This window comes from Oncorhynchus clarkii, chromosome 18 (genome assembly GCF_045791955.1).
Source record: "Oncorhynchus clarkii lewisi isolate Uvic-CL-2024 chromosome 18, UVic_Ocla_1.0, whole genome shotgun sequence".
Taxonomy (NCBI): Eukaryota; Metazoa; Chordata; class Actinopteri; order Salmoniformes; family Salmonidae; genus Oncorhynchus; species Oncorhynchus clarkii.
This window is the reverse complement of record NC_092164.1, coordinates 22,827,786-22,842,222: the sequence shown is the minus strand read 5'-3', so window position 1 is coordinate 22,842,222 and position 14,437 is coordinate 22,827,786. Positions and strand designations below refer to the sequence as shown.

The following is a 14,437-nucleotide window of genomic DNA, read 5'->3' as shown; positions in this document are numbered from 1 at the left end:
CGAATTAGGTGTTGTTTTTTTAACCAATCTATGCTTGAGTTATTGGAATGAAGATGATCAAAAGTGTGGCTCACTTCTGCCCACAGCACACACACACATTAGTGACTCCCTGAACACAATGCTCAAGCTCCAACCTTTCAAAACACACCAGCAGCCCCGGCTCTCTCCTCCACTGAGAGCTCATTGGGCAGTGCCTCCTATCTGACTCCGCTGATTGGCTATTGAATGTTGTCTACCAGGCAGCAGAGGAACTGTCAGCAGGAGGGGACAGGGAGAAAGAAGGGAAAGAGAGAGAGGGAGGATACAGTGCAATATTGTGAGAGGGAGAGAGCAAAACAGAGAGAGTAATAGAGGAAGCAAGAGCACCTTCAGGCAAAAGGAGGAAGAAGAAAAAGGGAAAGTAGGAAAATCCTGTCTGTGTTGCTAAAGCTGTTTACGTCCGAGGTTGCTGAAGACAAGGAGGGGCTGTGACTGAGATGAGAGCGCTGCTGTAGCTGGGTCCAGTTCTAAGGATGCCGGGGTGGAAGTGAGGTTCTATAGCGGTTCCACAGCAGTTCCACAGTACCACCAGGCAGGAACCAACGCTGGGATGCAGAACCTACGACAAGCAGCCACGGAGGCTTTCCATCGCCTGGGTGAGTATCAGTCAAACCTACCCTCCCTAGAAACAGTAGCACACTGGCTCCAGTCGGGTTAGGGGATCGAGCAATGCTTGCTCAAGCTTCCTCATACCCACAAACAGTATTTACAGAGTTCTCGTTGGTAGCCTGCTATGCTTATTGTGTTCCATCTTTGTACTATGCCAGATTCCAGGATACACTGCATGGGGAATGTACTGTATGTTACCTAGGGAACACAATACCTAACTTGTTGGCAGGACAACTATCCTTACACACTCTACAGGTAATGACAGGCAGCAGCTTGTTAACAGGGTCTGGTGTTGTAGTGTGGTATGTTGCCGTGTTCCAGGGATGCGGGCACCCTTAGGGACTGGACTTTTCCAAGCGTCAGTAGCTTGGCACGGACTGGCAAGTTATACTGCTGATCTGCAGATACAGCTTGGAAGCCCACAGCTTATTGAATAAAGCATAAAAATGCTGATGAGCAAAGGGGCTGTTTTGCTCCCAAAGTGGGAGAGAAGACACGTGAGGGGTGACGTGATGACGAGGGGAGAGAGGAGAAGAGAGGAGGAGAGAGGAGGCAGCCCCAGCGGGAGCATAGGGGTATTTTGCTCGCTAAGTGGGAGAGGAAAGGGGTGAGGAGAGAGGTGAAGGATGAGGTAAGAAGCAGAACATGTGTTTGTCTCACTGAGTGGGAGAGAAGACGGGAGAGGAGTGAGATGGTAACCCACATCTCCCCCAGGGTGGGTGCAGGTTCTCAGGGGGAGGGAAGGTAGGCAGCTAAGGCATCAAGGTGCAGATTGTCAGGGGGAGGGAAGGTAGACAGCTAAGGTATCAAGGTGCAGGTGGTTCCAGTCCCTAGGGGGGAGGTTGGTTATCAGGGGGGATGGGTACTGGGTAGTTATAGTGCTGTTATACACTCAGGGTAGTCATAGTGCTGTTATACAGTCAGGGTAGTTATAGTGCTGTTATACAGTCAGGGTAGTTATAGTGCTGTTATACAGTCAGGGTAGTTATAATGTTATAGAGCTGTTATACACTCAGGGTAGTTATAATGTTATAGAGCTGTTATACACTCAGGGTATTTATAGTGCTGTTATACAGTCAGGGTAGTTATAGTGCTGTTATACAGTCAGGGTAGTTATAATGTTATAGTGCTGTTATACACTCAGGGTAGTTATAGTGCTGTTATACACTCAGGGTAGTTATAGTGCTGTTATACACTCAGGGTAGTTATAATGTTATAGTGCTGTTATACACTCAGGGTAGTTATAGTGCTGTTATACACTCAGGGTAGTCATAATGTTATAGTGCTGTTATACAGTCAGGGTAGTTATAGAGCTGTTATACACTCAGGGTAGTTATAGTGCTGTTATACACTCAGGGTAGTTATAATGTTATAGTGCTGTTATACACTCAGGGTAGTTATAGTGCTGTTATACACTCAGGGTAGTCATAATGTTATAGTGCTGTTATACAGTCAGGGTAGTTATAGAGCTGTTATACAGTCAGGGTAGTTATAATGTTATAGAGCTGATATACAGTCAGGGTAGTTACAGTCAGTGGCAGGGTAGCCTAGTGGTTAGGGCGTTGGACTAATAACCGGAAGGTTGCAAGTTCAAATCCGCGAGCTGACAAGGTACAAATCTGTCGTTCTGCCCCCGAACAGGCAGTTAACCCACTGTTCCTAGGCCGTCATTGAAAATAAGAATTTGTTCTTAACTGACTTGCCTAGTAAAATAAAGGTAAAACATTTTTTTTTTAATGTTATAGTGCTGTTATACAGTCAGGGTAGTTATAAAGTTATAGAGCAGTTATACACTCAGGGTAGTTATAGTGCTGTTATACAGTCAGGGTAGTTATAGTGCTGTTATACAGTCAGGGTAGTTATAGTGCTGTTATACACTCAGGGTAGTTATAGTGCTGTTATACAGTCAGGGTAGTTATAGAGCTGTTATACAGTCAGGGTAGTTATAAAGTTATAGAGCTGTTATACAGTCAGGGTAGTTATAATGTTATAGAGCTGTTATACAGTCAGGGTAGTTATAAAGTTATAGAGCAGTTATACACTCAGGGTAGTTATAGTGCTGTTATACAGTCAGGGTAGTTATAGTGCTGTTATACAGTCAGGGTAGTTATAATGTTATAGTGCTGTTATACACTCAGGGTAGTTATAAAGTTATAGAGCAGTTATACACTCAGGGTAGTTATAGTGCTGTTATACAGTCAGGGTAGTTATAGTGCTGTTATACAGTCAGGGTAGTTATAATGTTATAGTGCTGTTATACAGTCAGGGTAGTTATAGTGCTGTTATACAGTCAGGGTAGTTATAGTGCTGTTATACAGTCTGGGTAGTTATAAAGTTATAGAGCAGTTATACACTCAGGGTAGTTATAGTGCTGTTATACACTCAGGGTAGTTATAATGTTATAGTGCTGTTATACACTCAGGGTAGTTATAATGTTATAGAGCTGTTATACAGTCAGGGTCGTTATAATGTTATAGTGCTGTTATACAGTCAGGGTAGGTATAGTGCTGTTATACACTCAGGGTAGTCATAATGTTATAGAGCTGTTATACACTCAGGGTAGTTATAATGTTATAGTGCTGTTATACACTCAGGGTAGTTATAGTGTTGTTATACACTCAGGGTAGTTATAATGTTATAGTGCTGTCATACACTCAGGGTAGTTATAGTGCTGTTATACACTCAGGGTAGTTATAATGTTATAGTGCTGTTATACAGTCAGGGTAGTTATAGTGCTGTTATTCACTCAGGGTAGTTATAGGGTTGTTATACAGTCAGGGTAGTTATAGTGCTGTTATACACTCAGGGTAGTTATAGTGCTGTTATACACTCAGGGTAGTTATAGTGCTGTTATACAGTCAGGGTAGTTATAGTGCTGTTATACAGTCAGGGTAGTTATAATGTTATAGTGCTGTTATACAGTCAGGGTAGTTATAGTGCTGTTATACAGTCAGGGTAGTTATAGTGCTGTTATACAGTCTGGGTAGTTATACAGTTATAGAGCAGTTATACACTCAGGGTAGTTATAGTGCTGTTATACACTCAGGGTAGTTATAATGTTATAGAGCTGTTATACACTCAGGGTAGTTATAGTGCTGTTATACACTCAGGGTAGTTATAATGTTATAGAGCTGTTATACAGTCAGGGTCGTTATAATGTTATAGTGCTGTTATACAGTCAGGGTAGGTATAGTGCTGTTATACACTCAGGGTAGTCATAATGTTATAGAGCTGTTATACACTCAGGGTAGTTATAATGTTATAGTGCTGTTATACACTCAGGGTAGTTATAGTGTTGTTATACACTCAGGGTAGTTATAATGTTATAGTGCTGTCATACACTCAGGGTAGTTATAGTGCTGTTATACACTCAGGGTAGTTATAATGTTATAGTGCTGTTATACAGTCAGGGTAGTTATAGTGCTGTTATTCACTCAGGGTAGTTATAGGGTTGTTATACAGTCAGGGTAGTTATAGTGCTGTTATACACTCAGGGTAGTTATAGTGCTGTTATACACTCAGGGTAGTTATAGTGCTGTTATACAGTCTGGGTAGTTATAATGTTATAGTGCTGTTATACAGTCAGGGTAGTTATAGTGCTGTTATACAGTCAGGGTAGTTACAGTGATGTTATACACTCAGGGTAGTTATAGTGCTGTTATACAGTCTGTGTAGTTATAATGTTATAGTGCTGTTATACAGTCAGGGTAGTTATAGTGCTGTTATACACTCAGGGTAGTTATAGTGCTGTTATACACTCAGGGTAGTTATAGTGCTGTTATACACTCAGGGTAGTTATAGTGCTGTTATACACTCAGGGTAGTTATAGTGCTGTTATACAGTCTGGGTAGTTATAATGTTATAGTGCTGTTATACAGTCAGGGTAGTTATAGTGCTGTTATACACTCAGGGTAGTTATAGTGCTGTTATACAGTCAGGGTAGTTATAGTGCTGTTATACACTCAGGGTAGTTAAAATGTTATAGTGCTGTTATATACTCAGGGTAGTTATAATGTTATAGCGCTGTTATACACTGTGGGTAGTTACAGTGCTGTTATACACTCTGGGTAGTTATAATGTTATAGTGCTGTTATACAGTCAGGGTAGTTATAGTGCTGTTATACAGTCAGGGTAGTTATAATGTTATAGAGCTGTTATACAGTCAGGGTAGTTATAATGTTATAGAGCTGTTATACACTCAGGGTAGTTATAGTGCTGTTATACAGTCAGGGTAGTTATAGTGCTGTTATACAGTCAGGGTAGTTATAATGTTATAGTGCTGTTATACAGTCAGGGTAGTTATAATGTTATAGTGCTGTTATACAGTCAGGGTAGTTATAATGTTATAGTGCTGTTACACAGTCAGGGTAGTTATAGTGCTGTTAAACAGTCAGGGTAGTTATAATGTTATAGTGCTGTTATACAGTCAGGGTAGTTATGTTATAGTGCTGTTATACAGTCAGGGTAGTTATAATGTATATAGTGCTGTTATACAGTCAGGGTAGTTATAGTGCTGTTATACAGTCAGGGTAGTTATAATGTTATAGTGCTGTTATACAGTCAGGGTAGTTATAATGTTATAGTGCTGTTACACAGTCAGGGTAGTTATAGTGCTGTTATACAGTCAGGGTAGTTATAGTGCTGTTATACAGTCAGGGTAGTTATAATGTTATAGTGCTGTTATACAGTCAGGGTAGTTATGTTATAGTGCTGTTATACAGTCAGGGTAGTTATAATGTATATAGTGCTGTTATACAGTCAGGGTAGTTATAGTGCTGTTATACAGTCAGGGTAGTTATAATGTTATAGTGCTGTTATACAGTCAGGGTAGTTATAATGTTATAGAGCTGTTATACAGTCAGGGTAGTTATAATGTTATAGTGCTGTTATACATTCAGGGTAGTTATAGTGCTGTTATACAGTCAGGGTAGTTATAGTTCTGTTATACAGTCAGGGTAGTTATAATGTTATAGTGATGTTATACAGTCAGGGTAGTTATAGTGCTGTTATACAGTCAGGGTAGTTATAGTGCTGTTATACAGTCTGGGTAGTTATAATGTTATAGTGCTGTTATACAGTCAGGGTAGTTATAATTTTATAGAGCTGGGGAAGCAGGATGCTGGTGGTTCTGTAGACAGAGATGAATAATGCATCACTCTCACAGCTGCAGTGTAAACAAAATAAAGTAAGTGCTCTGTAGTCCTCTAAAAGACTCAGGGCAAATCTGTAAGGGGTCACTGACAATTCAAATGCAATGGCATGTCCACTAACCAGTTTCCGCCACATTGGTTGTGTCTTGTTCGAATCAGAACTGTGCTAAGTGATTTTGTTATCGTACACAGACAGGACAGCCGATATTCCTCCTCTCTATTGTCCTGTCAGTTTGAACAAGGAAACTGTTGTTTCCTGTGATCTGAAGAGACTCGGATGAGCGTTGCACATTTCTATCAGAGAGAGAGCAGCTGTACTGCTCAGCTGCTTGGCCTGGGAGCATAACTCACAGGGTGTCCAAACGAGCGCCTATCTCTACGCTATTCAGAGACGCTGATAGTATGTCTGAACACTAGGCTGCTAGTACACTGCTTCTACACATGATTGCATGTTTACTCATGTCTTGAATAATTACGTACTTGTGCTATTTTCCATGTATCCCACACAACACAGTATGATAGTATGCCAGAGGTAAGATTACAGAGGACAGGACTGGCTTAGACTGGCTACGAGGGACACGCCACAGGGCATTCCAATTCCAATAGAGCTCAGAGGAAATAGTATAAGAGCATCAATGACACATCGACTCCCCCCAAAAATGCCTCAACCTCAATTCATTGAGGAGTGGGTACTTGAAGAATCCAATCTGTGTGTGTGTGTGTGCTTTTTCAGCTTCGCTCTCTCTCTCTCTCTCTCTCTGACACATCTCATCACCTCCTCAATACCCCCACTCCCCCCTGGGTGAGTTGGACAATAGACAAAGTCGCACAAAGTTTTTTCGACACCCCTCAAAGCTGTACCTGTGTAGTGCCCATCTGTGTGATGTCTATCTGTGTGTGACTGTCTGGTAGACCTGGCTGGAAGGCTACAGCGGCTCGGTCCGTTCAACATATGCCTGCCTGAGCCCCCCAGGCTGCTCCCAGTGGGTAGTGGATTAACAAGCTGCCTGGAAGCAGCCTGCCATCCTGTGACAAGTGTCCACCTCCAACAGCTACGGCCCACTCTGCTCTGCTCTGTTCTGCCTCAGGAATACTGATGAGGGCTATCTGTATGTACGGGTCTGTATGAGGGCGAGATGGAGGGATAGGAATGGAGGGAGGAGGGTAGGTGGTGAATGGTGGGCTCGGCGTGTGATGGAGCATGAGTGACTGTCTTTCTGTGCCTCCATAAATAACCCTGACGTGCTGTACCAAGGCAGAGCTAGTGGCTATAATATAATATCCTAATATCCTAACCTACTTTTCCCCCTTTTTCTCCCCAATTGGTAGTTACAGTCTTGTCCCAAAGCTGCAACTCCCGTTCGGACTCGGGTCAGGTGAAGGTCGAGAGCCACGCGTCTTCCGAAACACGACCCTGCCAAGCCTTACTGCTTCTTGACACACTGCTCGCTTAACCCGGAAGCCAGCCGCACCAATGTGTCGTAGGAAACGCCAAACTGGCAACCGTGGTCAGCTTGCAGGCGCCCGGCCCGCCACCAGGAGTTGCTAGAGCGCGATGGGACAAGGACATCCCGGCCGGCCAAGCCTTCCCCTTACCTGAACGACGCTGGGACAATTGTGTGCTGCCTCATGGATCTCCCGGTCACGGCTGACTGTGACACAGCCCGGGATCGAACCCGGGTCTGTAGTGACTCCTCAAGAACTGCAATGCAGTACCTTAGACCGCTGCACCACTCGGGAGACCTCCGTTCTAGGGATTCTATTTCTATGGTAGCTACTTTACCTCACCTTAGTCCAATGCCCTTCAGTCAGAGTCATACCAGAACGTCCCTACCCCAGGATGGCTGCACATACTGCAGAGATCGTGACCTCCATTTTCTGGTTGGCATTCCTAGTTTCTACCCAATCTAATTATAGCTTGACTTTGTCGATGGCTGCACATGCTGAGCCAAGAGGAGTTTTAGTTAGTTGGAAAAGGCAATGTGCCAGCTGTACTGTATTCTTCCAAGACAAATATATTTAGACTGGAACATGTTTGTATGGGTTTAATTACCCAATGTGCCAATTTATAGATGTGGCTTTTATATGAACAACAACATAAATTTATACCCTCAATAATTTCCCATATCAAATTGGTTGTTGACAAACAATTATAGCTTTATATTACAGTATCTTTTCCTGTTTAAATACTATACAGTGGGGGAAAAAAGTATTTAGTCAGCCACCAATTGTGCAAGTTCTCCCACTTAAAAAGATGAGAGAGGCCTGTAATTTTCATCATAGGTACACTTCAACTATGACAGACAAAATGAGGAAAAAAATCCAGAAAATCACATTGTAGGATCTTTAATGAATTTATTTGCAAATTATGGTGGAAAATAAGTATTTGGTCACCTACAAACAAGCAAGATTTCTGTCTTTCACAGACCTGTAACTTCTTCTTTAACCTGTGTCCTCCACTCGTTACCTGTATTAATGGCACCTGTTTGAACTTGATATCAGTATAAAAGACACCTGTCCACAACCTCAAACAGTCACACTCCAAACTCCACTATGGCCAAGACCAAAGAGCTGTCAAAGGACACCAGAAACAAAATTGTAGACCTGCACCAGGCTGGGAAGACTGAATCTGCAATAGGTAAGCAGCTTGGTTTGAAGAAATCAACTGTGGGAGCAATTATTAGGAAATGGAAGACATACAAGACCACTGATAATCTCCCTCGATCTGGGGCTCCATGCAAGATCTCACCCCGTGGGGTCATAATTATCACAAGAACGGTGAGCAAAAATCCCAGAACCACGCGGGGGACCTAGTGAATGACCTGCAGAGAGCTGGGACCAATGTAACAAAGCCTACCATCAGTAACACACTACGCCGCCAGGGACTAAAATCCTGCAGTGCCAGACGTGTCCCCCTGCTTAACTGCTTAAGCCAGTACATGTCCAGGCCCGTCTGAAGTTTGCTAGAGAGCATTTGGATGATCCAGAAGAAGATTGGGAGAATGTCATATGGTCAGATGAAACCAAAATATAACTTTTTGGTAAAAACTCAACTTGTCGTGTTTGGAGGACAAAGAATGCTTTGCATCCAAAGAACACCATACCTACTGTGAAGCATGGGGGTGGAAACATCATGCTTTGGGGCTGTTTTTCTGCAAAGGGACCAGGACGACTGATCCGTGTAAAGGAAAGAATTAATGGGGCCATGTATCGTGAGATTTTGAGTGAAAACCTCCTTCCATCAGCAAGGGCATTGAAGATGAAACGTGGATGGGTCTTTCAGCATGACAATGATCCCAAACACACCGCCCGGGAAACGAAGGAGTGGCTTCGTAAGAAGCATTTCAAGGTCCTGGAGTAGCCTAGCCAGTCTCCAGATCTCAACCCTATAGAAAATCTTTGGAGGCAGTTGAAAGTCCGTGTTGCCCAGCAACAGCCCCAAAACATCACTGCTCTAGAAGAGATCTGCATGGAGGAATGGGCCAAAATACCAGCAACAGTGTGTGAAAATCTTGTGAAGACTTACAGAAAACGTTTGACCTCTGTCATTGCCAACAAAGGGTATATAACAAAGTATTGAGATAAACTTTTGTTATTGACCAAATACTTATTTTCCACCATCATTTGCAAATAAATTCCTACAATGTGATTTTCTGGATTTTTTTTTTTTACAGGCCTCTCTCATCTTTTTAAGTGGGAGAACTTGCACAATTGGTGGCTGACTAAATACTTTTTTGCCTCACTGTATGTGTTGCTATACAGGGAAAAAGGCTTTCTGTAAAGCCTATTGTTATTAAAGTCAAGCAGCCCTAATGGTAATGTCTTGTCTGGATGGGTACAGTGAAGCCTTCCCATTTAGAAGATAAGGAGCAGTCATGTTCCTGCAAACTTTGACTGTCCCTTATGAGAAAGAGCTACTGACCCAGACTCCTCTCGAAGTTCTCTCTCTCTGTCTTTGTATCTCTTTCTTTCTCTCTCTCCCCTTCTGTCTGAGTCTCTGTATCTCTCTGTGTCTCTGTGTCTTTCTCCAAGTCCCTCTGTGTCCCTGTCTCGTCGAGTCTCTCTCCAAGTCTCTCTGTCTCTCCATGTCTCTCTGTGTCTCTGTCTCTCTGTGTCGCTCTCTCTCTGTCTCTCTGTGTCTCTCGCTGTCTCTCTGTCTTTCTCTGTGTCTCTGTCTCTCTCTCCAAGTCTCTCTCTGTCTGTCCGTGTCTCTCTCCAAGTCTGTGTATCTCTCTCTCTGTCTCTCTGTGTCTCTCGCTGTCTCTCTGTCTCTCTCTGTCTCTCTGTATCTCTCTCCAAGTCTCTCTCTGTCTCTCTGTCTGTCCGTGTCTCGCTGTCTCTCTCTCCAAGTCTCTCTCTGTCTCTCTGTCTCTCTCTCCCTCTCTGTCTCTTTCTCCAAGTCTCTCTCTGTCTCTGTCTCTCTCTCCAAGTCTCTCTCTGTCTCTCTCTCCAAGTCTCTCTCTGTCTCTCTCTCTCCAAGTCTCTCTCTGTCTCTGTCTCTCTCTCCAAGTCTCTCTCTGTCTCTCTCTCTCTCTCCAAGTCTCTCTCTGTCTCTCTGTCTGTCCGTGTCTCTCTCCAAGTCTCTCTCTGTCTGTCCGTGTCTCTCTCTCCAAGTCTCTCTCTGTCTCTCTGTCTCTCTCTCCAAGTCTCGCTCTGTCTCTCTGTCTGTCCGTGTCTTTCTCCAAGTCTCTCTCTGTCTCTCACTGTCTCACACTCCCCAACTTATATCATCATCATCACTCACGTCACACGCTCACATTTCCATCTCTTCCTCCTGTCACTCATCCTCTCCCTCTCCCTCCTCCTCCTCTCCTTCCTTCCCTGCTCCACTCCTCTCTCATTTGACTTCTCTGCTCCACTTTTCACATTCCATTAGAATCTCTCAGCTACAGAATTTTACCACAATGGACTTAACGTTCAATGTTATCTTCAGCTGAATTCTTATAAAGCAACGATAGCAGCAGTAGACATTGTAGCATCCTTGTAACACAGGACCTTAAAGTTTATGGTTTGGTCCAAATGGTTTGGTCCAAATGTTGTTTCCATGTGTTCCAACCATGTGTTCTATCCAAGTGTTCTATCATAGTGTTCTAGCCATGTGTTCCAACCATGTGTTCTATCCAAGTGTTCTAACCATGTGTTCCAACCATGTGTTCTATCCAAGTGTTCTATCATAGTGTTCTAACCATGTGTTCCAACCATGTGTTCTATCCAAGTGTTTTATCATAGTGTTCTAACCAGTGTTCTATCCAAGTGTTCTATCATAGTGTTCTAGCCATGTGTTCCAACCATGTGTTCTATCCAAGTGTTCTAACCATGTGTTCCAACCATGTGTTCTATCCAAGTGTTCTATCATAGTGTTCTAACCATGTGTTCCAACCATGTGTTCTATCCAAGTGTTCTATCCAAGTGTTCTATCATAGTGTTCTAACCAGTGTTCTATCCAAGTGTTCTATCATAGTGTTCCAACCAGTGTTCTATCCAAGTGTTCTATCATAGTGTTCTAACCAGTGTTCTATCCAAGTGTTCTATCATAGTGTTCCAACCAGTGTTCTATCCAAGTGTTCTGTCATAGTGTTCTAACCAGTGTTTCTATCCAAGTGTTCTATCCAAGTGTTCTATCATAGTGTTCTAACCAGTGTTCTATCCAAGTGTTCTATCATAGTGCTCTAACCAGTGTTCCATCCAAGTGTTCTATCATAGTGTTCTAACCAGTGTCCTATCCAAGTGTTCCATCATAGTGTTCTAACCAGTGTTCTATCCAAGTGTTCTATCCAAGTGTTCTATCCAAGTGTTCTATCATAGTGTTCTAACCAGTGTTCTATCATAGTGTTCCAACCAGTGTTCTATCCAAGTGTTCTGTCATAGTGTTCTAACCAGTGTTTCTATCCAAGTGTTCTATCATAGTGTTCTAACCATGTGTTCCAACCATGTGTTCTATCCAAGTGTTCTAACCATGTGTTCCAACCATGTGTTCTATCCAAGTGTTCTATCATAGTGTTCTAACCATGTGTTCCAACCATGTGTTCTATCCAAGTGTTCTATCCAAATGTTGTTTCCATGTGTTCCAACCATGTGTTCTATCCAAGTGTTCTATCATAGTGTTCTAGCCATGTGTTCCAACCATGTGTTCTATCCAAGTGTTCTAACCATGTGTTCCAACCATGTGTTATATCCAAGTGTTCTATCATAGTGTTCTAACCATGTGTTCCAACCATGTGTTCTATCCAAGTGTTCTATCATAGTGTTCTAACCAGTGTTCTATCCAAGTGTTCTATCCAAGTGTTCTATCATAGTGTTCTAACCAGTGTTCTATCCAAGTGTTCTATCATAGTGTTCCAACCAGTGTTCTATCTAAGTGTTCTGTCATAGTGTTCTAACCAGTGTTTCTATCCAAGTGTTCTATCCAAGTGTTCTATCATAGTGTTCTAACCAGTGTTCTATCCAAGTGTTCTATCATAGTGTTCTAACCAGTGTTCCATCCAAGTGTTCTATCATAGTGTTCTAACCAGTGTCCTATCCAAGTGTTCCATCATAGTGTTCTAACCAGTGTTCTATCCAAGTGTTCTATCATAGTGTTCCAACCAGTGTTCTATCCAAGTGTTCTATCATAGTGTTCTATCCAAGTGTTCTATCATAGCGTTCTAACCTGTGTTCTATCCAAGTGTTCTATCATAGTGTTCTAACCAGTGTTCTATCCAAGTGTTCTATCATAGTGTTCTAACCAGGGTTCTATCATAGTGTTCTATCATAGTGTTCTAACCAGTGTTCTATCCAAGTGTTCTATCATAGTGTTCCAACCAGTGTTCTATCCAAGTGTTCTGTCATAGTGTTCTATCATAGTGTTCCAACCAGTGTTCTATCCAAGTGTTCTATCATAGTGTTCTATCATAGTGTTCCAACCAGTGTTCTATCCAAGTGTTCTATCATAGTGTTCTATCATAGTGTTCCAACCAGTGTTCTATCCAAGTGTTCTTAACAAGTGTTCACTCTTTCTGTTTTTTGTTCCTGGCAGGTCTGAAGCAAAGACAGCTGGGATATGAGGAGGTAAGATACCCTATGTTATTGTCTGTGACTGAAACACTTACGAAATACTATTTTTAAGGGTCAGATTCGACTATGTATCACAAGAGTTTTAGACAGTTAGACGTACTTTGTTGTTCCCTCTCTCTGGTTCTCTCTGGCATCCTCCGTCCCTCCTGGGAAGAGAGAAGATGAACAGAATAGTCAACACTGCCCCCTGCTGAGAAGAGTGGGTGGAGGAGATGGAGGGAGGGAGGGGCTGTAGATACATACACACACACACTCCACCACCACCACCACTCAGCGTTGCTCCCGCTGTCGCGTTGAAGTTGGAGAGGCATTTCATTTCAAGGGCCATTAAGTCCTGTCTCCTCCCCATAGTGGAAAGAGCACCGTCAGATTCGACATTCTACGTCTCTGAAAAGAAAGCGAGACAAAAATAGCCTTGTCTCCCCTCTGAGCTCTACATCCTAGCCTGCCCTGCCCTCTGCTACTAAAACAGTAATTACACTCTTTATGGAGCTAATTCCCATTTGATGCTGCTCTACATGGACCACTCAGCACTCACAGAAAGCATCATTATGTGGTGGTACTAACTGCCCTGTGTCCTCCAAAACCTGCACAGAAATGGTATGTATGAGGTTAAGAAAATGTTTTCAGGGGATGGAAAATGGGGAAAATAGACCACATACAGTAAAAGCTGCTCGTGGTTCAGATTGGCAGGTTATGGCAGCACTGTGGGGGACTGTTTTCACCCGCTGGTCTCTCCTCTCACACGCAGTCCCCCTCAGTCCTCACACCTCGCCCTGGGTCTGGAGCTAGCTTGTGTTAGGCCTCAAACTGTGTATTCGGGCACGCCACGACTTTCTAGGGGTGGATGAGCAATGAGCGCTGGCGGTTGAGGGATAATGGAGGAATTCTATCAATCACTCACTGTATTGTATTCGGAATGCCCCATGCAAATATTTGGGATTCCATTCAAATAAATACCAGAGAAGAAGACAGGAGAGAAGCCTCCGGTGGTGTGTAGAGGAAATGAGACAGAACCCCTTCCCCCTCCACCAACCCCTAAATGGAACAGAAATAGAATGTCAATTAGTATAAAACACTCAAATTAGATTTCCCTCCATGAGTTCCTCTCTGTCCCCTTCCCTTTGCGTCTCTCTTCACACACACACACACACACGCACTCCGAGACACACTTGTCGTGTCTTCTTCAGCTTGTGCTGACTTGAATGTACACTCTTGTTCAAATTAGGTTGAGTTACCAGGGTGTTTGCGTTTATCTGCTACTGGGATAGGGAGGGGGTCATGGGACTGTACTCCTGGAGCCAGACTCATGCTTGTCATATGAGATTCAGGGCCAACCCACCGCACCGAAAACAGGAAAGAAAGAGAGACCGAGAGAGGGAAGGAGTGTGAGGAGAGATGAAAGTGCCTAGAAAGTAAGAGAGGAGGGAGAGGAAGATTAGAAGATTTGAGATGGGTGGTCAGGGCCACAGCTACTCTGTGTTGTGGTCGAAGAAGATGGAGAAAGAGGGGAGAAAGAGGAGAAGGAGGGGGGAGGGAGGATGAGCAAGAGGAGGAGGGAATGGAGGAGCCCCCATCTCCCCAGA

At 43.3% G+C, this 14,437-nt stretch overlaps 1 protein-coding gene across 1 annotated transcript in view; it reads left to right on the top strand.

Annotated features, from left to right (window-relative positions):
• The first annotated feature begins 230 nt into the window (after positions 1 to 230).
• The window catches only part of LOC139372529 (cyclin-dependent kinase 15-like), a 32,893-nt gene continuing 18,686 nt past the window's right edge, over positions 231 to 14,437 (top strand). The window contains exons 1-2 of the mRNA XM_071112265.1: positions 231 to 635; positions 12,814 to 12,845. Coding sequence (XP_070968366.1) covers positions 590 to 635; positions 12,814 to 12,845 — 78 coding nt within the window. The 5' untranslated portion in view covers positions 231 to 589. The remainder of the gene's footprint in view (positions 636 to 12,813; positions 12,846 to 14,437) is intronic.